Here is a 25,005-nt window from a genome sequence, read left to right on the forward strand (position 1 = left end):
GAAATTACTCACAATAATCTCGAAATTACTAATTAATTTCCACAGTGCATGGTCTGTGCTGGAAGGAAAAGTGTATGTAGGATTGAAACATGAGCTGCATGGAGTAGAAAGATCTGTGGGCTCTAGAGTTCAGTCAGGTTGAAGCAAAGGCAGGTCAGTAAATGTCTCTTCCCATTTCACGGAGACATACATTGGGAGTGGGTTTTGATGTGGTGACCCGTTCTATGTTAAAAACGCACGTCTTTTATTTTGAAGGCGTTGAACGGAAGCTGTGTGTCATTCATTTACGGAAGTCTGACTGGGGACCAGCTGCCCTCCCCCGGCGCAACCAGACACAGTCCGCCGGTGACTCGTCACTCCGCGCTGGAAGATGGCTGCGGTGGAGCGGACCCCAGTTAGGGAAGGGATCCGAATATTTTTACTGTGTGTGTGCTGGTACACGGTCAGCTCGGGGGGGAACATCATTAACAAAATCATCCTCAATGGATTCCCGTATCCGGTCACCGTCTCTCTGTTTCATATCATCTCCATCGTCGTCTTCCTACCGCCGCTGTTGCGGGCATGGGGAGTCCCCAAAACAGAACTGCCGAGCAGGTACTACCGGTGGTACATTCTGCCTTTAGCTTTCGGAAAATACTTTGCATCGGTCTCGGCCCACTTCAGCATATGGAAAGTGCCTGTGTCGTACGCGCACACTGGTGAGTACAGCAGCTTCGTGTTACCTCTCATAACGTGAGGCCACCTGGAGCCAGAGCAACTTGATGATGTGTCTGAACCCGCAGCTGACGTTAGCTGCGCGGCTAACGCTGGACAAGTCGGCGTGAACCAGCGTGCGGGCCCCGGTTAATGTTGGCGTCGAGTAGGTCGAGGACAGACGGGGTTTGTGACACGAATTAACTTACTGTGGGGCCTCTAAATATAAATTAGTCAGCGATAGACTTTAATTATAACTAACCGGTTCCTGTTAGCTTAGCTAGCCACTCTACCGTCTGTTTCAGCAGCTGGTCTGTTTGACCCGAAACTACCAGATAAAAACCACTTCCTAAGATATTAGATTACAGGTATCACTCAAGTTATTGTACAAAAGAACGAAGGGTTAGTTCCATTTAAAATAAATAAGGTACCTTTTATTCCACTGTGTTTATTTTACAATTGTATTTATTAGTTATTTAACTATTTGAAATAGTCAATTATGAATTACCTGTTACTAGCCTCTGTCAAGTAGTTAAAAGTGGCTCCATCTGGACAACAATACATCACAAGCCTAAGTGTAATCTCATAATATCATTGATATTTAAGTACTAATGAGTATCTTTGGTTCTTGATGTATATTTTAATGCTGACTCTTACTAATTACTCATCTTAGCTGCAGTGTCTGAAACTATTAAATTAAAAGAAAAGGACACATAACCAAATTTCCTAGTTCTAACATCAGCTATGTTCACACATCTTATAATACATATGATCCTGTATAATAAATACAGTTTCTCGTGGTTTATGTACAACTGCCAGGTCTCTTATCTTGTGTGAGAACTGTTATAAGTTACACTCAGTTGCCAGTTTATTAGGTACACCTACTGAAAACTACAACAGTCTTCTAATAAATCTTTCTTTATGAGGGTAATAGCCTAATGTTAGGTTCTCTGTGGTGGAATAAATGTCAAAGTTGGAAACATCTGCTTGTGGTGAGGTGTTTATGTATAGTCTCTAGTAACACCTGTTAAGAATAATTGTTAATAATTACCACTGTAAAGATCCACTGTGGTCCTGGACTCCATTTTGGGAGCTATTGCTGCCACGTCAGAAGAATTTAACTAAATGCAAATTGAGTAGACCAATCAACCAGTGTTTATCAGTACTAGTTTAACCACTTTTGAATAGGCAGTTTGCAATTTATTTATTAAATTAATAAACCTTTATAATCTTCATATTTACTGCATTAGTTTTGATAATGATCCTTCCTTGTAGTTTGTTAAGTATTCTGCTGGAAGTAATTCAATTTCAAATCAAACATTGCTTCACCTCTTCTGACCTTATTCAAACTATTTCTGACCCCTCCCGATTTTGGGATCCAGCTTGAAAGTCCTTGCTGTGTTCTATAATTAGTTTTTGCACTAAATAATCTGGATCTGGTTTGACTACCTAGTGTCTTTTTTTACTGCATGTTAATAATTTGATGTGTAACCAGGGTGCAGTGGCTATTGAGTAATAGTCGTACACCAGGATAGTACGTCAGTCACAGTGTAAGTGTTTCCACAACAGAGCCATGAGAATGCCTGAGTGACACGGGTTTAGTGTTTGACAGAGGCGTGGGCCAGGCTCTGACGTAGGAACCATGCGTTTTCCCAAATTTTTTTTTTTTTTTTTTTTTTATGTTCTACCTGTGCTGTTGCTATTGCACATTTAAGATTACAAACGGACAGTAACACTTTTGTTTCTGTTTCTTTAACAGTGAAAGCTACAATGCCAATATGGGTTGTGCTGTTATCAAGAATTATAATGAGAGAGAAGCAAACCACAAAGGTGAGTAAGTTCAACACAGCAAACACTGCACAAGGCCCACTCTGTTTCAGCTGGCTTCTCAGTGCTTTAGTCTCAGAAAGTGGTGATGTGGCACTGGTACTGTGCTTGTGCTGCATCTCATATTACGACCATCTGCAGGGCCTTTTAGTCCCTGACACTCTGTGGGAGACTGGAAATCTGGGTAGAAAACTAACTTTATTTACACAGACCATGTTCACCCAGTGTCCCAACATGTTCTATACTAGGAAACAGCTGGGTTTGTGTTTGTCTTTTGTGTATAGTGTCATGGTATGTAGGCTGCAGCTAGTTGAACATCTCCATACAAGAGTGCAAAGTAATATGAGAACTTAAGGAAACATAACCACCCATTTTCTGGCTCAGGTGTAGTGTGTTTGGAGGGCTGTTGTGTTGTCTCTGTCCTTGTAGTGTGTGTTTGTGGGTGTGGGTATTATAAAACCTTGAGTATCAGTATCACTGAGGGACCTTCCTTTAACCTAAAGTGGCCCCTTGATAATTGCCTGCTCAAAATTTAAAAAATATTCACTTTACTGTCATAGAAGGTTGAGAAAACCACAAAATGTCTAATCAAGACAGTGAAAGCAAACAAATAATCGATAATCAAATTAAATGCCAAACAATTTAGTTGTCCTCTCATTGTTTATGTCCATTGTTGTTTGAATGGCCTCCGTCTCCCTATGGACATGGTACAAAACACTGTGGTGGACAAATAGTGATTACTGAAAATGAATAAAAAGACCTGAATCTCACATCAGCTCGTCTTGTTTATCTTCTAGCCGGCAGCTCATTGTTTAGACAAGCTTGATCCACAAACGGGGAACAGAGCTGTTGATGACATGTTACCTTGTGTAAAGATCCTGTTTGAGAAACGGACACTTTGCCCTGTGGCTTTTATCTATATAGCCTAGCGTCACTAATTTGCCCTAATGGTGCCTAACAATCTGTACAGCATACGACACCCCAAAAATTACCTAACACATCATTTCAGTGGGGTAAAAAAATGCAGAAACATAATTAAAATTAATACCTCTGTGACTCTGTTAACTACACGCTCCTGTGCTTTTCCATATCTATTTCTCCAGCTTTTCCTGTTGAGCACAGAAATCCTTCAGTGTGAACTTTAAATGTAGGACACCTGAAATGGGACAAAAATCAAGGCCCTGTCAAAATAAATGAGGTCGTTCTTAATGCTCAGGATTGTAAAGATTAAAAAAAAAGTTACAGCACTTTCCATTAGCATATTTGTGTTAGAAGAGGAAGTAGATGGAGGCTTTTTGGAAATGGCAGCACGTTCTGTGAGTAGATTGAAGATGGTTGTAACTTCAAGTCCACAAATCTTCCTGCGCAGTAATAGATATGTAAACTCTCACTCTGTATTTTACAGTTCTTTTGATGCTGATTCATATGCAGAATGCATAGATGCAGATTGCATTGCTATGAGGCATTTATTTGGATTAAAGCTGTGACAGTTTGATTGTTTGATGGCAGTAACTTGGTCCCACTAATAAGTGCTCCATGCAGAGTTCTCTCAGTTTCACTGTGAGTGGTTGGTTGAGGGGAGTGAGTGGGTGCACAAGTGAGTTTCATAACAACTGCAGATTTCTCATGATCCAACATTTTTAACATGCAAATACACATTGCTGTAGATGTTATGATAGTTGCAGCCCAGATTCATTAGAAATGTTTTTTTTTTTTTTTATTTAATTGGTAAAATTATCCATCAAATTTTGATTGAAGAAATGTTCATTTTAACATGGCAAAGCCAGCAAATCTTTAAAAAGGAGGACTGAGTCATAAATCCTAAAGGATTTACAGAAAAGTTGTCAGTTTTTATTCTGTCATGAAGAAATTGACTAGTTGTTGCTTCCTATAATTATTTGGCATCCTGAATTGAATTACTGGGAAGTGCTGCCTGAAGCACCAAACAACATTCGAGTAATTAACTGCACCAGATATAAAAACTAAAGTGATGTTTGCACTTTCGCCTATGGTCTTGTCGTAGGTTTACGTATCGCTCATCCCAATCATCGGTGGAGTGCTGCTGGCCACGGTGACTGAGATGTCCTTTGATGTTTCGGGACTAATCAGCGCTCTGGCTGCCACGCTGTGCTTTTCTCTGCAGAACATTTTCTCCAAGAAGGTAAGTCATCCTCGTGCTGGTATGTGCCATGTGATCTCTGCAAAGTACATGGAAGTGGGGGGGGGGGAGTCTGCTTTGGTGTGAAATGCCTGAAGCTGAAATCCTGTTTTATGGTGTTTTGTCTGTATAAAATTCAGTTCAGAAAAGAGAAGTGTTTCACTTCCGTTCCAAAAACAATCCAAAAAATCCACAGGGGCAGCTGTATTACACTAGAGAGCAACTACCAGTCTTTGACTTTATGAGCCAGTTTCACTTTCTGTCCTGTTCAATTACTGTGTTGTACATGTCACAAAAGCATTTTATGTGCATTTATGTGTTGGGTTATTTTTCAGTTTTATAGTTCAGACACATCACCCATTATTGCCTATTTTTACATGTAGCACATCATTGTGAGTTGCTTTTATACTAACATGACATTTTAATGGCAATGACATTTACATGGCGTGTACAGTACATATGAACGGGGTTCAGTCACATTTAGCAGAGTCAGTCTCCAGCCCCCGATCAACCTATCAAATCTGAATTCTTTTGAATCCCCTATGACATCTTTTGAGGCCGTTTGGTGGGAAAAGAGTCTTTCACCGTGCATTTCTCTGTTCTGCTGTGTTCATTAAATCTGCCAGACTCAGTTTTTCAAGGAAAACCTGGTTTCTCAAATCATGGTAGGGGATTAGACAAACATTTCTCCTGCAGAACACATATTTCTCTACAGTACCTATAACCAGAGCATATGTGCATGACAAAAGGCGTCAGAGACCATTGGAGTTGCTGGACGATAGAGGGATTCTGGAGCTAATCTCACCTCACTGTTTTGTGCTCTTTTCTTTTTAAAGGTGTTACGTGACACAAGGATTCACCACTTGAGGCTTCTCAACATCCTGGGCTTCAATGCTGTTATTTTCATGCTGCCCACCTGGGTTCTGGTTGATCTCTCTATGTTTCTTGTTAATGGAGACCTGGTGAGTGGCTGTAACAGCTCTTGACAGTAATTGCCTGAAGTCTAAAGTCACAGTGAAATCCTTCATATGAAAGTAAATTTCTTTACATATTGTTCACTAATAACAAAAAAGAATGTATGACGTCTTTCAAAATTTACCAGCCGTAATAAGGCCTTTTACAAGAAACGGTAATAATTATAATAATTTAAACCTTATTTGACTGGAAACATTCTTCTGTAGTGCTTATTGAGGTACAGATCCTGAAGGGATTTGTCCACTCAGTATATATAAGTCATTACAAGCTTCAAAATTTGGTGCTATGGTTATTTGACAGCAGATACATCGCAGAAATATAAAACGAATATAAAGAACATTAAGCTTTATTTGTATTTTGTACGAAAGGCTGACGGTAACAGCTGGACTACTTGAGGTTACTCATTTAGTTTATTAAATGTCAGACATTTGTCACTCACTCACTAAATCTTTAAGAGCCCAAGTTGATTTCATTATTAATTAATTAGTTATTAATCACCTATTTGGCTTAAAAATCCATGAACGTTACCTGCTCTCAAGTGTGTGGGTTTTTTCCTCTTCCCCTTTTCTCAGACTGATGTATCAGGATCAATGAGTACCTTTGTCCTCCTGCTCATCAGCGGCTTCTGCAACTTTGCCCAGAATGTCATCGCCTTCAGCATTCTTAACCTTGTCAGCCCACTGAGCTACGCTGTCGCCAACGCCACCAAGAGGATCATGGTCATTAGCATATCACTGCTAATGCTGCGCAACCCGGTCAGCCTCACAAACGTCCTGGGTATGATGACGGCCATAGTTGGGGTCTTCCTCTACAATAAGGTGAGTTGCCCTGATGCGTGGATGTTTGCAGGTCTAATCAGGATGGAGGAGAAGGAGCAATGAGGCTGAGAACATGAGTTTAGATAGAGGGAAAAGTTGGGTTCAGAGGGTGAATGAGAAATGAGGAAAGATCTTTTATTAAAGACAGACAGCAGATTGGAGTCAGCATACGTCACAGATATGAACGTGGCAAGCGAATATCAGTGGAAAATATTGATCTGACCTCTGTCCAAAATACTTTTCACTGTAGTAGTTCGGTAGAAAATGATGTAAATGGCTAAGTTACATTTCATTTATCCTCTTGGGGAATGTATGCCCTGCATATACTGAGCAGAACTTATTTTAAGATAACATACAATTTAAAATCCATTTCCTTTTCTCGACTACAGGCCAAATATGATGCAAACAAGGAGAAGAAGCTGCTGCCAAGCGCCAAGCAGGACCTCGGGTCCTTTGACAACACAGCGCTGGAGAAGTTCCAAGCTAACGGGTCAGTGCCTTTCTCCCATGGCTCAGAGCACAGCTGGAACAATGTGCTGACCGACCACTTCCAGTACAGCCGGCAGACCTACACGACAAACTACAGCAGCAACCACCAGTATGTGGTGTAAAGGAGGATTCTGTCCTTGCTCTGGGTCGCTTTCATGGACAGTACTGTGTGTAGCCGCCCTCGGAGCAGCGGGTCCTCATCCCGTTCCAAACACAAGACTGAAGGCAAGTGCTGTTTGTTCTGGATAGGAAGAATGAGCCAGTCATGATGGGCCAGTGATGTGACCCCTCCCACACTCCTGTCTGTATAAACTTCACTTTCTGTTTCACTGTTTATCACTTTGGTACTGACTGTGTGTGATGGTCTGAGAGAAAACAAAAGTCATATCAACCATTTTTCAGGCCTTCTGGTGAAGGTTCGTCTTAGGTGGACAGCTGGATAATGATCAGTGATTTGAGTTTTGTTTTCATAATCGGCCGTAAATGGTTTTGTATTATATTAGTTCACACTCAGAAGAAAGGATCTGTAATTATGTACTGTGCACAGTAACGTGCACGGATACAAGAGGCTGTCATGTTACATTTCGTAACGAGCCCAGTTCAGTGGAAGGCCTTACCATTTTTGGCTTTAATCATTTCATGCTGTTGTGGAATTTTTTCTTCACGAGGCACTTGTCATCATGTGAAGACAAACATGTTGTTGAAATTGTCTTCCATGAATAAATCATGTTCTAAAGCTTGAGGCAGATGAGACAATTGTTGTTTTAATTCAAAATTTCCAGCAATTTGGTGACTAAATTCCTGAAAACATATTGATTTCCCATAAGTCTCAGCTCTACTTTGTTTAGTAAATGTTGCAAATACAATTTTATAAGATGGTTTAAAAATACTGCAAATTGGGGGGAAAAAGCAAAAACGGTTCAATAAATGTTTTGCTCAGACTTGTCAGGAAGTATTTTTACCTGTTTAACTTTTCCTAAAATGCACCGTGTGGATAAGTGAGACAAGTTGTAGAAAGAGTGAGACCAATTCTGTTACCCAGAACAGTCAGTGACCTCCTACCGATCTGTCCTTTTGCAGAAGACAACAAATAAGTTGAGCTCTAATGTAAAAACGGTTATTAATTAGGTTCAGACAACATCTTTCTACTACAGTATGTATTGTGTCAGCTGTGTACTGTTTTACTTGGGGACTAACCATGTAAAAAGTCATGATGTTAAAATATATTATTTTTGTCATAGTTTGGACAATTTGTAGATGAAGAATCAATTTAAAAACGATGAATTGCTTTTTTTTTTTTTGTTCTTTTCTTTTATTTGTATTTATTGATCTGCAAAGCTTCTCAGGCAGAGCGAGAGTTTCTCTTCTGTCAGGCGATTTTCAGTCTGAACCAAAGCTGCTCTTTCATGTTTATGCTTTTTAAACTGAAGTCTGTGTCGAGTTTGCACATCATGAAACGACTAAACGTGTCACAGAGATTGTGACATTTTAGTCGTGCGATTTAATTTGAAGCATTTTTGTCACATCGGTGTCAGTCACTGGATAGACTTGATTTAAAATGAGACATGCATGAGAACTGGTTTGGTTTGTGCAATTTAAAAAGTCAACTGGTAGTTTCAGGTGAGGCTCAATTATCAATATTGATCAGTCATTTATTTCTGAGAAGCCTTGTTACTGCTTGATCAACTACCTAATTTAGGGAACACGAGTCACTTCTCCTTGCAGGATAACGTCTGCTATCTCTGATGCACACTTAGCATCTCACTGCAGCAATATGAAGTTTTTCTTCTTTTCTGTGATTTAACTTGAATATTTTTTTAAGGAAAACCCGCATTAATTGAATGTTTGTAAAAGTGCCAGTTTTAGCCTGTGAGCCTGTTTTTTCCAGCTGTAGTCGTTTGTGTGTGCTATATTTGCCTTCTCTGACTATTTTAAAATACTGTCATGGTATTTAGTCTGGAGATCAACCCCAAAACAATCATGAAAGTAGTCCTGTGGGACCTGTGCACTCTGTACTTCCCAGCGATGAACTAGTATCAATAATAGTCAGTTTACTCTTTCTCGAATTCATTCGGAAAATTTGCTCTTTTTGCCGCAGCAGTTTGTAGCTGACAGCATTTGTAGGGTCTTGGTAACCAGGAGGTGATTTGATTTTTCTCCGGCAGTCTCTGTTTTAGTAGGTAAAGCAAACATGAGGCCCTGTTTTAGTTTTTGTTTGTTTAAATATGTTGTTTTACTCTAAAATAGAAACATCTTTATGGTGGGATGAGGTGAATTTGAACAATTATTGCCTTACCCGTGTGTCTGTTTGTTTGTTTTTTTCATGTTGGTTAGACTTTTGCTGTAGTTTATGTGATGACTGTTAAACTGCATGAAATAGACACATAGATATGAAACTTAAACTATAATGCAGTCTGCAAATTACAACCTCAAAAAAATCCCAGGAGATCAATCACAACCTCTGAGACGATCAATTAGTATTTTACATTTTATGGAAGTCGTATCTACTGCAACTGGAATGTTTTAATGTAATTGAAACCTCACGAGTTCAGTATAGTTGTTTTCTTTATTAATATTTAATTAAATTACTGTGTAATGTGAAAGTGCTGAACCACGAAGTGACTCAGCTCTTTAGCACTTCGAAGCCTCTTTGAGCTTATTTGAATTTTACAGTCACATATTTACTGTAATGTTCAGTCTGACTTCTATGATCATTTTTCCTGCATGCAGACGTTTCCAGCTAAAACAGCTGTGACAAATTTTAACATTTCTCTGCCTGCTCAATGTCGAACAACAGATACATGTACTTACTGGCTGGAGAACCATGTATCACCAGGTTTTTATTAGTTGGTAAAATCTAAAACAAAGCTGAAAACATTAAGTTGTATAATATTACAGTAACACTTTGTTTCACTGGCATATGAACATGTATGAAAATCATGCTTCTGATCAAACTAGAGCACCTGAAGTCGGTCGAAGAGATGCATGCATCATGACTGGAAACTGAAAAAACTTTGTTCTTGCATTGTTTTCTCCTACGAACAATCCACGACATCCCACTGTTGCCTCATGAGATGCACGTTTTGTAGATTCCCCTGTAGATGCTTCAGCCATTAACGTTTTAAAATCAAATGCACATATCATACAGAAATGGTTAGACTTTTCATGGAAGGAGCGAAGAAAAATGTTCATTCAACAAAAATCAAAAATTCTCAACGGTTGAATGATGTTTAGATGTTAAATATAACAAATAACAGTCAAAGTAAAACTTCAGAATGTAATATTTGCATGTAATCTTAGTTCACAGCATGTAGCTACAAGTTAAATCTGGTGGACAATGAACGGTTTTGCAGTTTTTGTCAGACTGCAGTGGTATAAATAAAATAAAAAACGAGTACATATCACATTTACCCTTCTGTTCACCGCTGCAGCTCATGTTTTAGGATTCTTCGGTTTTCTTTTGCTTATGTCCTTCCTCACGTTACCAAAAGTTAAGTGTAACCTTCGTGATGCTGATGGAGGCCTGCAACATGTGTCCATGAGCCCCAAAGTGTAGTTTATTAATTTTCTTCTGGTTGAGCACTTTGGTGTCATGCTGTTTGTTTCTGTACAGTGAGCTGACCAGGAGACAACTGAAATTAGACAACACTTCATTCAGATGCTGGCTCTCTGCTGTAAAGCATTGTTCTGGTGTGTAAATGTCAATGAATGGGAAAGGGGCCGTTACTTTGTAAAACTTGTACAATTGTTATTTTTGTGTGTCTTTAATGAATCTTGAGACAGAATTTTTACTTAACCAATGTTTATAGATTTTTATTTATGGTGTAAAGGTATAAAATGTACAGAAGTGCAGCTATGCACAGTCTTGTCTGCTTATGTTTAGTAAATGCTATTTTTAAATGTTGGGGGAAAAAAATAAATGCATCATGGAATACTAACCATGTTTAATGTCTTTTTATTTCAATAGATGAAGTAGAAGAAGTACTAAATACTATATCACAATATTATTAATACTGATAGACTTTGTAGCTGTCATGGTGAAGCTAGTTTTAACTTTATATTCATGTTTAATCCAGTCGTTCCCAGCCTATGGGTTGTGTTCTTCCAAAGGGTCACCAAATAAATCTGAGATGTAATTAATGCTTCAATAAAACAGAAAATGAAATCTGTTTTCATTGCATTACTTTTCTACTACATTTCCTTTTTTTTACATAAATATAAGATAAATTGTCACTTTATACATATAGGATATGTTAATAGTCAATTTTTCTGCCCCCTGGTGGCCACAAATCCATGAATGCAGCAAAAAACCTTTTAAAGTTCAGTGGAGTGAAGATCAGCACATTTGCACTCGAGCCTGTTTGTTCTACAAGTTGTGTTTACATGTTATCCTGGATAAATAATTAATTAACTCTTCATTTTAATATTTTATCAGCAGAAACAGCTTTAGTGCAGTGCATCTTTGATCAAACATCTGAGTGAAAAGAAAAGTAACATGGTTAAGGCCTTCTTCACTACCAGCAAGATGTCACCTGCATGGCTGATACCTTTAAAACCAGTGGTATTCAAACACTTCCGGTGTGATTTACAGTAAGTAGGTTGGTAAGACAACAGTAACAAGACGATTCATATGTTAAAAGCCTGGTTGATTAAATGTGTGTGTCGGTAGTGGACCTGAACCTGCCACAGGACCACAACAGAAAATGACAGGCTGATGTGTCCGACTTTGTACATTAGCAGGAAAAGACAGAGGAGTCATATCTGACCTGGGGATATTGTGTTTGTTACCTTTTGGGTGATGAATACAGATAATGAAGACAGTAGACAGTAGATATAATCACTACATAAATACTATAACATACAGAATGTTGCTTCACAGATGTCCAAATTCTCTTAAATAATGAGATCACACACAAAGTATGTGCCTGTTCTTTGTATTTTTGCTGTAGTGTTTGTAAGAAAAGTTGTTAATGACCTATTTAAGGAAGGGAATGTGTGCTATACGCTGCTGTTGACATGATTCTTACAGTAAATAAGTAAGTTTATCTACCAAATGCTGTTAATTGGCTTGATTCCATTAATCTACGATGTGCTACGGATGAAGGCAAAGAGCCAAGTAAGTGTTTTTTTGTAAATGTTTTACAGCATTAACTTTCAGGAGAAGACTATTGTTATATCAGCTTTTCATATCATGCTGTGCTTAGTAACAGTTCATATTGTTTAATAACACCGATTACAGTTTCTATACAGTGGATTTTATGTGATAAGTCAAGAATATAACATACTTTCTGTTTTGTTTTTTTCTCAACATGATCCTGTCTCTTCTGTTGCAGATCCACACCCATCTATGACCATTATTGCAACAATAGCAACAGTTTCTCTGGAAGTAAGTAATTTAACCTCTTAACTGTGACAGTAAAGTTATAATCGGGCCTTCCACACCAACACAAGCTATATTGAAATATTTTTCAAGTACCAAAGTACATGTGTACATCCCAGATTTTGACCATATTCATTATAAAGATAAAGCACACAAACACTGTAAACAAGCCGCAATATTTGAAATCAGTTTTTTAATGAGTCACTTAAAATGTATATTCAATGTAACCGGTTGTGATGGAAGAACACAGACTGGTACTTGGTATGTATGCACTGCTATATGAAAACACGACTTTTAACACTAGACTTTCCAAGAGTCACTGGTCAATCGAACGTCTCCAGTTGAGTTATAAATCTACCTGTAGGAGCTGTGTAATAGCATCCTGCTGATTAGTTCACATCAGCTGGAAGACAAACAGTTTAGGAGGAGGTGAGAGGACAATAGATGAGTAGATGAATGAGGAAAAGTGGAGCATTACAGGCGTGATGGTTGAGGAGGAAGAGCACTACAGGATGAGCAGAAAGTTCTACAATGACATCCAAACTGTTTGTTCTTCCCCATCTAGTGCTGATGCAGAAGGCAGGAGGAGGCATGGATGCAGTCAGAGCAGCTCTCCTCTTTTGTTCAGTAAATAAATGACCCTACAGGAGCCTGGTCTAAGTGTTGGCTACAGAGTCGTCACGTGGTTCCACCTCTGTGGCGACAGCCCTGAAGCACGGTGGCCCTGCATTTAGCTGCAGCAGCAGAGAGCAACGAGCATGTGTTCAGTCTGCGCTGCTTTAAGTCTGGTGGACGCTCTCTGTGCCGCACGGAGTGAATTTGACAGTAGCAGGCAGCTGAGTGATGACGCTGGCGTTGCACATCAGCTGTGTGAACACATGGCTGTCCCTCATGATATCAGGATGAAACAGAGTCCTCTGTGGTGGAGAAGAGTAACTATTGCAACTGCTGCTTCCTTGCCTGGATAAGCTGAGTAAGCGTCGAAACAGAGACCTCCTGAGGAGGATGTAGATCCAGGGGTCGAGGATGGGGTTAACTGAGGCTATCCTGATGGCAGCTAGGTCGGCTTTGGGGTCATTTTTCAGCATGAAGCGATGAGCAAACACACGGACCTTAAAATGAAAAAAAAAAGTTTAAAAGAGGTTATTTCCAGGACTAGAACTAAAATTTTATATCATATTTTTTTGCATTTCTTCATCAATTAGTTGTTCAGACTATTGACCAACTCTCTAAAGTGTAAAAATTCAGTTTTCTTACAAATAAGAAGCTGGAACTAGGAAATAATTGGCATTATTGCTTTTCTTTTTTTTTTAGATTAATCAAAACAATTTCTAGTTATTGTGCTTATAGATTAATCCATTGTTGAACCTTTAATTTTCATATTGATTACTTTGGCTTTGAATGCAGCACTTTCCCACCTACAGGACTGTTGATGCTGTATATACTTCAAGATAAAATAATGGGGCTGTGACACCATCAGCAGCCAGTGCAGCACATTTACAGTTAAATTAATGACTTGACTAACCACTAACGGAGCTGAACAGGCCAGAACCACAGCGGAGGTCATTACCAGCACCGTCATCATCTGGGTCTCTGCGGCCGAGGACAGAGCCTTCCACCTCTGCCGGACGCTGCCTTTGGTGACGGGTCGCTGTATAGTCCTCTGCCGCATCAGCAGCAGTGCTCCACACACCGCCAGGTTCAGCACAATGGTGCCCAGGATGAGCAGCAGGCTGACGGTGCCGTACAGGATGGAGTAGGCGGCGGCCACAGGCTCCTGTGTTCTCCAGTCAATGAAACACCAGGTGTTGGACGTCTGCAGCTTGCTCGTCGCCATGCCCATCATCGGGAGGCAGCAGAAGAAAATGTGACTGATGTAAATAAAGAAAAGGAACTTTTGCGCAAAGCGCCTGTCTATCCCCCATCGATGGTAGGTATACGGGCAGCAAATAGCCATGTGCCGCTCGGCTGCCATGGCGCATATGATGCTGAGTCCTGTTAAACTGAAGAACAGCAGTAAAAAGGACTGAAACTCACAAACGTGTTTTTCTTTCAGCACATTGTTGTCCAGGTAGTTGGCTATAGTGATCGGGCTGGCCAGGCAGGTGCCCAGCAGATCCGTAACAGCCAGACCGCACACCAGCGTGTAGAAAGCTGAAGATTTTCTCTCCTGCCTTGATACTGAAAGGACGATTATTGCAATTAAATTACCAATGGCGCCTCCAGCAAACATGAAAATCGGCAAAGCAAATGCTTTTTGGACATCCGCTGTCGTTTGGTTAATGGTAACGGATCCGTGCGTAAAGTTCGGGCTTTCCATTGCCACATACACCCACAGGCTGGCGTTTGGTAGATATGTTTCCTTTGGTCTGTTGTGGATATGTGAAGGCATTTCCTCTTTAACCCCCTTCCAAAGATAAGGAGTCAGCAGGGGTATCTTCTCTGGTAGTCTCATCCCCTTCGCTTTCCAGTAATCCAGCTGGAGTTAACCACCGAGGTCGCTGCGCACAGCTGTGAGCCGAGAAATGGGCTGTCTCTAAATTTATCGAACCACACGGCAATCCTAAAGGATGGATGTGTTGAAAGCGATAGACTAACAGGAAAATCTTCTCTCTTTCAATTTCCGCTTCATGCGTCATCGCTGCGTAATGTTTTGAGGGGCAGCTGAGTAGAGATAGAGCTCACGACGATGTGAGGACAGAAAAAGCCTCAGCATAAATTTCTCATCCAGCAAGACATGAGTCGTTTGGAGGCAATCACAACGTTTGAGGCAACTGCTGCCACTTGTAGCAACTCCCTTTGTATTCAGAAAGATTTAATGTCCTTACTAACAGCAGGTCTGTAATTAACAGCTATATAAATAAAATTAAAATTAGTATTTCGTTTAATCGGTTTGTGAGAAAACTGTTTTACTGAGTGGACTTTACAACCAGCACATGGTTGGCATTTATTAATGGATTCTCAACACTTAATAGGGCATTTTTGTCAAGATAGAGAGACAAACACTGGACCCAAAATTAGTTTCATAATGATAACTAATAACTAACTGAGCATAAAATGTACGTAAGGATGTAACAAATATTGTTTCAGCAGTTGTACAAATAGTGCACCAAAACTATAACTGTCTATTTGCATATAAACAGATTATCATGTATTTTTTTTTTATTGAAATTCAATGTATAATGCTGTAAACCAATTAAACTGTTAATTATTTCAATGTCTTCAATTAAATTGTAGGTACAGTTATAAATGAGATGTTGTGTATTTTGCAGCTTGTCTCTAAATTATGTTACTGCAATTAATACTTTAGCCTCTGTAATACTACAGAGGCTTAATTAAACACATGATTGTGTGTGAGACAAATGTCTGTTTCCAAAGTGCAGCTCCCAGCTTTGTTCCACACACATGACTGTAAATGGTTGTGAGGAACAACACAGCGCTGATGGACAGTGAGAACACACGGCACGTCAGTGCACTTAGTCTGATCCAGCTCTCCAGCCATCACACATTCATTACAGCGTGACTTATGTTTACAGAGAAGAGCAACAGAGACGGGGTTCTCTCTGCAGCCAGCCTTAAAAGACAAAACACAACACCTCACTGAGAGGTAAACCGCTGCCACTCATCTCTGCTGCAGACAAAAGGAGCTGGCAGAGTGTAAAAACAAGCAAACCATGTGAGTGATGCCAAGGCTGGAAACATCCAACATGTCCTAAATTCAGTGAATCATGGACTATACAATCTGTCCCTACATTGGTGTACAGTTTTCTCGAATGTCGTAAAGGTATTTAATTTATTCCAAATGCACTTAAAACACATCATCTCTGTCTGTGGTCTCTGCTATAAAAGTGTACTGTACGTAAACCGTACTCTATGACTCAACTGGAGAACACAGCATGTTACTAAAAGTACCCTCAAAGGTATTTTCTGGCTATAAACCAGAATCTCTAGCTTCATCTTAACGCATGAATCAGCACTTTAAGCCACTATCTCATGAAATTTTCTTTATTGCTCTCCATTCCTAAAACAATAAATGTCAAAACAAACTAAAACTAAATTGTTTTAAAATTGACTTCCTGGAAATTACTTTGAGTTAGTCTTTGAGCTTTATCTGTTGTTCATTTATGTGTCTTCATCAGCTCTATTACTCATTTTAACATTTTATGTATTATTTAGACAATGATTTTGTTTATAATAAGATCGTATCATTTACATTTTTTTCGTTAATCTGTTTGTTTCCATGCCATCTTTTATGCTTGTTTTGTTGTGCCTGTGTTTTGTTTTCGAGTTTCCAGTTTTCTAACACTATTCGCTTCTGTCCAAAAGTAACAAACCCCACCGAAGAGCACCTCTAAACAGATCTTCAAGAGGAGTTTTCTTGGCAGGACTTGAGGAAAATACTCTTAACTAATCCCCTGCCTGCACCTACAGGTGTAATAGACAGTGATAATATGCCAACATCTCTGTCCTGAGTCTTTAAAATAACAACACTAGGTACTCTTAAATGGAAAACATCACCTAAACAAATATAAACCTCAGGGCCAGTAGCTGTCAGAGCCCAATGTATAAAAAACAAATTAATGTGAAAAACAGACATATCTGATGAATTAAACTAAAATGAAAGATAAATATTTAAAAAGCAGCGCCGACAAAAGTCAGTACACACTTCATTATTGAGATTCCAGCCTTTTAGTACTTTAACATTTGGAACTATTTATCAGGCTTTATTTTTGATAAAGTCAGCCGTCCTGGGTATGAATGATTCCGGCCTTGCACAAATGTGAGTAGAGATGTCGTCGTTCTTCAGATAAAAGCAAGTATTGATCTATGCTGCTGAAGGATTCATAATCCCTCTAGCGTCACTGTATCTAAGCATGGCAGCATGAGTGCTAATTGCTCCTTGGCCTCGCTAAAGCTATTACACACTGTAGAGCTTATAGTGTCCACTACAGTTGTTCACTTGTCCATATAAAGCAGATGTAGATGGAAAATATGTTTGGTGTAATAATAATAATAATAATAATAATAATAATAGTGTCATACTTCATTCATCCCCTCGGGGAAGTTGTTGTTTGCACAGCTGCAGTAGATGACAGCGCTACGATGGGGTGTCAGTGTCTTGTCCAACGACACATCAACATGTAGCCAGAAGGAACCGAGAGTCAAACCACTAACCCTGGAGTTTATAGACGACTGCTATACCAACTGAGCTGAGAAAGAAGATGACTGGAACTCTTTCCTGGTAGTGAGTAAAAAAGATCTCCTGGGTCCTGAATAGCACAAGGAGTCCAAAGTTAACTGGGTTAGGAGTTACATAAACAGAAGTTAGTAAGATGTTAGTCACAGTGATAACAGTTGGAGCAATTGCGAAAAAATAAGTAATTCAGTCATCAAATTAAATATCACAATAAAGCCAACATGTGTCATAATATCAATCAAAAGGAGTCAAAATACCTTCTGGCCATGCTGTTAGACTGAAAAAATATTAAGGTTGCTGACTCATGTGACCTTTCCAACACACACTACACTATGACTGAGTGAAACAACAACCGGCAGGTGGCCTCAGTGATTCCAAATGATTTAAAAGCTTGGGACTCTCTGAAACCCTTTTAAATTAGAGGTGAAACATTTTCAAAGAGCTTCAGGTGGGTCGAGTTGCCGCAAACAGACTAAAAAAGGCTGCAGACTCCAACGTTTAAACTAAACTCATCAGGCTTCATCATGCAGTAAGACAATGATCTAAAACGCTCTGCTAACTCAATGAAGAACTTTGTCAGAGAGAAACAGTTTTAGACTGGACAAGGCAGTCAACAGAGCTAAACATGCATTTCACTCACTGAAGAGGAGACTGAAAGGAAAAACAACTGAAGGAGGCTGCTGTAAAACCCTGTAAGAGCATATCAAAAGAAGAAACCAACAGTTTAGTGAGTCACAGGCTTGGTGCAGTTATTGCAAACAACTTATTTGCAGACAAGTATTTGGTTTTATTGAGTTTATTTACTTTAAAATGATCTGTTCCAATACTTGTGATCATTCAAAATTTGAATCATCTGCTGTCAAAGTGCTGTCTTTCATATGCATCTTTTGATCTCAACCCAAAATTTCTTCAGGGCACAGCGAAAACAATTTGGAGAAGGCTGTACGGCTCAACTGGTTTCAGTCAAGTATGAGATAATTAAGCTTTAGAGTGTGGTCTGCTGTAAACTTTGAAATTGTACAATTAGTTAACAGGAAGTGATTCCAGTTGGATGACACTTTCATCACCCTTAAAACATCCTTCTAAATATGAAGAGATTTCCAGATAATTTGGCTTCATGAAATCTCTCAGGATGAACATCAAACCAAGCAGAAAAACAAAAGAAAGCTGGAGGTGCTTTCAGATGAAAACCTCCTCGTATTTTGCTAATACAGTTTCAGAAATGTTACCACTCCACCTTTCCCAGAACCCTCTTTAACAGTATACTGCAAAAAGACAAGGCCTGTCTGACTTCTATGCACCTCATATTATTTCATTTTCTCAATCTGCATTGTTTGATTATGCACAATATAATTGAAGTAAACCATTCTCTTACTTTTGCATGCTTGCTGTGACACATGTTCATGACTTCACAATGGGTTAAAAAATGTTTTTGCTGTATAAGAACGGGTGTCGCTGCACGTATAGTAAGAGAAAACATTCACGGTGAAAACATAAAGATAAGTATCATCTATTTCTGGTCATCTATTTTCCGTACCTCCAGGAAAAGACACCCACGCTTAAGTTAACTGATGGGATTCATATGCGAAGTACGGAAGGTTACTAACCTAAAAGTCATGTTCCCAAAAGAAAACCATGTGGGATTTGTTTCTAATGAATTTCAGTTCTTGTAGTTGTTGTAACACTGTTTTGGTTTTGTTCTTCATGCATTTACATAGGTGAGCAATGAGGCAAAGCTACATCACCCATTTACTTCACTACATATTTCTAATGAAATTGCACATATCACTGTTACCGAAAGCGAAACATTGTCTGTTAAATGTCTGCTGACTAGTACTAATCCAGTACTGATAACCAATAGGCTCTTTTTTTAGACTAATTTGTGATTCTCCTTTATCTTATTTGTTATAGAGACTCCCCCCCAGTGAAGGGTTTGCTTGAAAGGAGTATTCTCTCTTTGAATATTAGCAATCAGACAAATGCAAAAAGAGTCTAGAGTGACTTTGGCATGATATGCTCACAAGGGCTATACTAACATGTTGATGTAATTTCTCTAACTCTACAATAACATAATGCTGCACCTCTATATTGAAACAAGGCAAATGCCAACATATTAGCATTCAGCTGTAGCAACCAAGAACCTACAGATGCACAACTGAGATTTCGGCAGAAATCTTCAGGTTGGTAGAATTAAATTTAAACTTAAAAACAAAGTTATTTTTTCGTAGTTGGCCAGAGTTAGCTCACCTTTAGCACAGATCCATTAAGGCACTTTTACACTGGAAATTGATGGTAATTTTCTTTCCCACGGACTTCCCACGGAGTCCAAGAACCTTCCCTTGGGTTCCTGAAGCCCAAGGGGGCAGTGCTATGATCTGGGGTTGCTGAAGTTAGTCAAGTCTAGGTTCAATAAAGTTATCTGCCCAAAGAATGAGGTCAGCTGACCAACTGAATATACTAAATAAATACCAGGTTATTCCATCAATCGATTTTTTTTCCTCCCTGATGATATGGGCACTTTCGAAAATGACAGTGCCAGAATTAAATGTGCACAAATTGTAAAACAGTGGTTCAGGGAGCATGACACATCATTTTCATACATAGATGGCCACCACAGAGTCCAGACCTCAACCCCTTTGAGAATCTTTAGGATGTTACTTTGCACAGCAGTCCGACTCTTCTATCATCAATACAAGATCTTCTTTAGTATTATTAGAGTGCCATTTACTAGTGAAACGTACCATATATGACTGATTAGACAACTTAGACCTGTATACAGCACAACATCTCACCTCTTGTTTGTGGTCAATGACACTGAGGGGTCTGACATCTATCCACCCTACTGCACCTATTTTTAAACGAGTTGAAGTCAGTTTGCTGTTTGTACATGTCATGTACTGTATATGCAAACATGCAGACATTTAAATCATATGATCTGTCAGTTATAATCATAAATTGACAAAATCTTGTCTCAGTGGAATTGAGAATATGACACATCAAGAAAAAATATGCATTCAAAGATAACACACAAGAAAGGAGCAACGGCATAGCCTGGTCTGTTTGTCACATAAATATGAATCTAATATTAAAACACTATCACCAAATTTGTGGTGCAGCATGTTGTTTAGCCTGACTCCAGAACATTTTGTTTATCCACTGAGGTTTTAAATCTTTTTCATCTACTCAAGAGGTCACGCAGTTTCCACCAAACACAGGGCAACATGTAATCCTTCAGTTTAAGTTTGAGCACAAAACACGCAATGGCAGCAGATTTGCCTTCATCATATGATGAAGGATGTGGGAAACCCTTGACCGCATTTAAAAAGTAAAATTAATCAGAGAATAATTCATACAACAACATATTGGAGAACTGTTGAAGTTTTTGATGTCATCATTCAGAAGAATTAACCTGTTATTTATAGATAATAATGCAAATCAGATCATTTCAGTTCTAAAATGTCAGGACGTGAACAACAAAACTAATAAATGGATGAAATATGTTCGTACACAACAGTTTTCACAAGAAGTCAGGACTAGTTTAACTATTTATTGTGGCTGCCAATGCATTTCAGTGCCAGAGAGTGAAACGTAAGTGTCCTTTGGTCCATATTTAGCTGCCAGATAAGGCTTAATATTTGTGATAATGGACTCCAGATTAGTTTGACAATTGGCTCCATTTAGCAGCATTTGAGCTAATTTTAAAGTGTCAGACTGTTCTGGTGAGATATCACAGAGCTGACATGAGTTCAACAACGGGGCATGAAGGTAGGTCACTGATGGACAAAAAGAACCTTCCCACTGTGGATATTTATTCCAGTAATTTTAGGCTCAATACATTTGAGGACTTTGACGACTTTTTGGCAATCAAAATAATGATTAAACATGGACTTCCATGTTTGCAAGTAAGAATTCCAAGTATTTTCAACCCAGAGTTCTCTGTAGTTAATTTTCAAAACAATCTACCAGACTCACAACGGACTGTTCATCGACCATTTCTGGTTGTAATAAGTAATAAGTAGAAATATATCAGACATAATAGAAAATAAAATTAGGCTGAAATGAGTGAACTGAATTGCAGTGTTGTCTCCCAAGTAGTAGTAGAAATCCATGTACTGTAGTCATTGTCATTTTGCCAATTTTACATGTGACAAAATTTTACCTAATTCTAATTGAGAAGAAAAGAGTTAGAATGACATGGATGTTGTAGTGTACCATCACCTACAAGAAGTAGGTTTTAGGATTACAAGTTGCAGAGCTTGTGCATCCACTGTGGCACACTTAGTGCTCTGATCACTTAGGCATCATCTTTGAAACTTTAATCTATCTTAGTAAAACTCTTCACACAGACCATGGAAACAAACCAGTGAAACATTATACACTTCTTGAAAAGGCAACAAATCTTACATTACTACTGTTTTTTAAAATTGCAAAATTGCATTTTTGCAATAAACACACAAATCATTACATTAAAATAAATCCATTATTTGACAACACACCAAGTATACACTAATATAAGTAAAAAAAAAAAAAAAACACTTTTTCCCGTGTGTAGCTTGGGGCATAGCAGTTTGCAAAAAGGTTTTGTCAGACATGTAGTTAACACACATGCACAGAGTAATCCATTTATGCACTCATTCTTCTTCTTCCTGACAGTCACACAAGGCCTGAAGCTGATCCCATCACTGGATGGTCACTGTGAAGACAAAAAAACACTTAAGGTAAGTCCACACAGCCACAAAAACTCTTTCAGAGGGGTCACAGGTGCCTTGGTTGCAATCCTTACTATCCCCCTTCTTGTATTACCTCTAAAGACAACCTGCTGTAGTTCTTGTCCACATCACGCCATGTGTCCTCTCTTCCGTACACCTGGACATCGTTTTTGCAGAAATGTGAAGGGGGGAAAAATATGAAGTGACAGGAACTCAAAGTTGTCATCAGAAGAAAACAGTAAACAGTAATTCTACAAAAAAAAAAAAAAAATTGCTGATGTTTTGACTTCTTCACTGTCACTGTTGGGAATTGAGAAAGCAACTGTTATTTAATTTATTTAAATTAGTTTTTCTTGTGAAAAAGGAAGCTTGAAACCCCCCAGAGCTTTGATGACAAAAATGACCTCTTGTGTTTGGTTTGTCCTCACACTCATTGGTAAAGTAGTTTAAATCTGGTATTTCTTGTCCTCAGGTTACTAAAGAGTCTGTACGTCTGCCAAATCTGCTTTTCTGACCTAAATATCCAGGGTTTGTATATTATTTCGACTTTAAAAGAATCCCTCTCATTTAAAGTAGATTTTGGGAAAGCTGCGCCTAATCTGACTTTAAACTCTTCCTGTTTCTGGGGGTTTTCAACAAATTAGCTTTGCTTCCTGAGAACATCGTTCTGCACACAGGATGGCCTCTTTGTTAGTGGAAATACTTACTAGTCTGGTTAATAAATATTTATTCATGATTTTATATTGAACTCCATCTTTGGACCTTTCTTGTTATATATTAAAAGGAAAGTAAGGGGTGCAAGATACATTTTATTTGAGCAACAGTGTAAGATAACATGAGGACATGTTATTGTATATGACTTGGTAATTTACATGGTATAGACACTGTCTGAGTAACTGTATATATAATCAATGTATTTATGTGCAGACAGCATTTTTATTAAGGCACAATAAATAATACATTATTCCTACACATGTAGTTATGTAGAAAGATAATGTAGCTTATACAGTACTATACTCAACCCTGAAGTTACAAATAAAAACTATGTTAATACTCACTCTCCATTATTGAGAGAAGCTTTTTATCCTGATAAGTGAGAGAGAGAGAAAGATAGAGAGACATCAGTGTTCATGCAAAGCCCCAAACTGCTGGGCATAAAAACACATAAAATCAAATTAACTTGATTAGAGACTTAGATTTTAAGTTAATATCTGATACAAATTGTATCATCAAGCTGTGACAAGAAGATTTACAGCGACTAGCAAAAATGTTTCGACTAATTTGCTGCTGGTCCTCAACATGCCCCTAAAACGGTTCAAACCCATAGAGTCATGGACTCTTTAAGACCTCTGAAGGCCCCCTGTGGTATCTGACACCAAGATGTCAAATACAGATCTTTAAATTCTGCAAGGTCAGAGATGGAAACACCATGACTTTTTTTTTCAGCTCCAGTTCATGCTTTGAGCTTCATTGGTAGGTTTCTCATCACAAAGACATGCTCCAACTCTGCTGTTTGGCCATGACAACCATCACTTTAGACCCGCACATGTGTCTTATTTCCAGCGTGCTGACAATGAGAACCAACTATTCACTGAATACATTCTAGACCCTGACAAGATCATCATTATTCACTTCATCTGTGCAGATCATCATTGTATCGGACAACAGCAGCAATTTACAATTTTGACAGCTCGACATGTGGGTCTCCACAAAGATAGGAGAGCATATGTTTCATGGTCATTTGATTATAAATGTTGAAATATATATCAGTAAATGATCATTGAAATTGTTAATTATAATAAGCATGCATTTATTTAAAATTTCCAGACTGTGTCTCGTAGGATTTATTATTACAGAAGATATTAAAGTTACATGATGCATATTACTAAATAAATGAATGTTTAATCAGATTAACTCAAACTAATAAAAGCAGTAGGCTCTGTGGTATTATGGCAAATAATTACTAGTTGGTTTCTGTGCAAAATATAATAACACTGTGATATGTACAAAGCTCCAGTCAATGTATTAAGAAAACAATACACTGAGAGAGGGGGGAACATGAGGTCAGTAAGGGGCCCACATATGGAAAATAATGAATATAAGATAAGACAAGAAAATCTTTATTTGTCTCACAATGGGGAAATTGCATTGTTGCAACAGATAAATAAGAAAATTAAAGTGGTAGAAAGCTACAAGAACTATATGTGTGTATGATATGTTTTAATGGGCATGTACAGTATAGGGAGATCATTAAAAATAAATGAATACACTATTGACTATGGAATATTGCACTGTTCTTGATTCACCTTACAATACAATCAGTGTCATGAATATATTAACTTAAATGACTAGACCAGAGACAAAAGCTATACACCAAAGAAATATCCTTTAAATTAGCAGAGACTAAAGACTGAAACAGCCTTTTACAATTTTCACATGCCAGGGGGCACAGTTTTTCTGTTTCCAGTCTCTCCTTCCAGGTGTACCCTCTACATATTGGCCCATTTGAACCAGATTGGTCCACAGCCATTGGCTGGCTTTGCATGTCGCAGACCAATCCTCTGCCAAGGACCTCTACAAGAGGGGCAGGTCCTTGCCAGCGCTCTCTCGCAGAGCTACAGCCAGCCAGGGGCTTTAGGCAGGAGGCAGGAGGCAGGAGGCAGGAGGCAGGAGGCAGGAGGCAGGAGGCAGGAGGCAGGAGGCAGGACTCAGGAGGCAGGAGGCAGGAGGCAGGACTCAGGAGGCAGGCAGGACTCAGG

At 38.8% G+C, this 25,005-nt stretch overlaps 2 protein-coding genes across 2 annotated transcripts; one reads left to right on the top strand and one right to left on the bottom strand.

Annotated features, from left to right (window-relative positions):
- Window positions 1–316: 316 nt before the first annotated feature.
- Window positions 317–10,898, top strand: slc35e1 (solute carrier family 35 member E1). Its single transcript, XM_026345598.1, has 6 exons — window positions 317–698; window positions 2,453–2,523; window positions 4,544–4,681; window positions 5,515–5,640; window positions 6,226–6,471; window positions 6,861–10,898. Exons 1-6 carry the CDS (start codon window positions 371–373, stop codon window positions 7,080–7,082), a joined length of 1,131 nt encoding a protein of 376 aa, XP_026201383.1. The 5' UTR covers window positions 317–370; the 3' UTR covers window positions 7,083–10,898.
- A 1,456-nt stretch (window positions 10,899–12,354) lies between these two features.
- Window positions 12,355–15,076, bottom strand: LOC113151508 (prostaglandin E2 receptor EP4 subtype-like). The gene is made up of 2 exons (XM_026344428.1): window positions 13,866–15,076; window positions 12,355–13,452 (listed from the first exon to the last, which is right to left on the bottom strand). The coding sequence occupies exons 1-2, from the start codon at window positions 14,793–14,795 to the stop codon at window positions 13,120–13,122; spliced, it is 1,263 nt and encodes a 420-aa protein (XP_026200213.1). The 5' UTR covers window positions 14,796–15,076; the 3' UTR covers window positions 12,355–13,119.
- Between the last annotated feature and the right edge of the window lie 9,929 nt (window positions 15,077–25,005).

Source organism: Anabas testudineus, chromosome 4 (genome assembly GCF_900324465.2).
Source record: "Anabas testudineus chromosome 4, fAnaTes1.2, whole genome shotgun sequence".
NCBI lineage: Eukaryota > Metazoa > Chordata > Actinopteri > Anabantiformes > Anabantidae > Anabas > Anabas testudineus.

Excerpts from the sequence above, each read along its gene's own strand:
- slc35e1 (XM_026345598.1), top strand. The coding sequence starts at position 371 with ATGGCTGCGGTGGAGCGGACCCCAGTTAGGGAAGGGATCCGAATATTT. Across the intron at positions 699-2,452 it reads TGTGTCGTACGCGCACACTG|TGAAAGCTACAATGCCAATA; the intron begins GTGAGTACAGCA and ends TTTCTTTAACAG. Across the intron at positions 6,472-6,860 it reads GGGTCTTCCTCTACAATAAG|GCCAAATATGATGCAAACAA; the intron begins GTGAGTTGCCCT and ends TCTCGACTACAG.
- LOC113151508 (XM_026344428.1), bottom strand. The coding sequence starts at position 14,795 with ATGAGACTACCAGAGAAGATACCCCTGCTGACTCCTTATCTTTGGAAG. Across the intron at positions 13,453-13,865 it reads CCTGTTCAGCTCCGTTAGTG|GTCCGTGTGTTTGCTCATCG; the intron begins GTTAGTCAAGTC and ends TTTCATTTTAAG.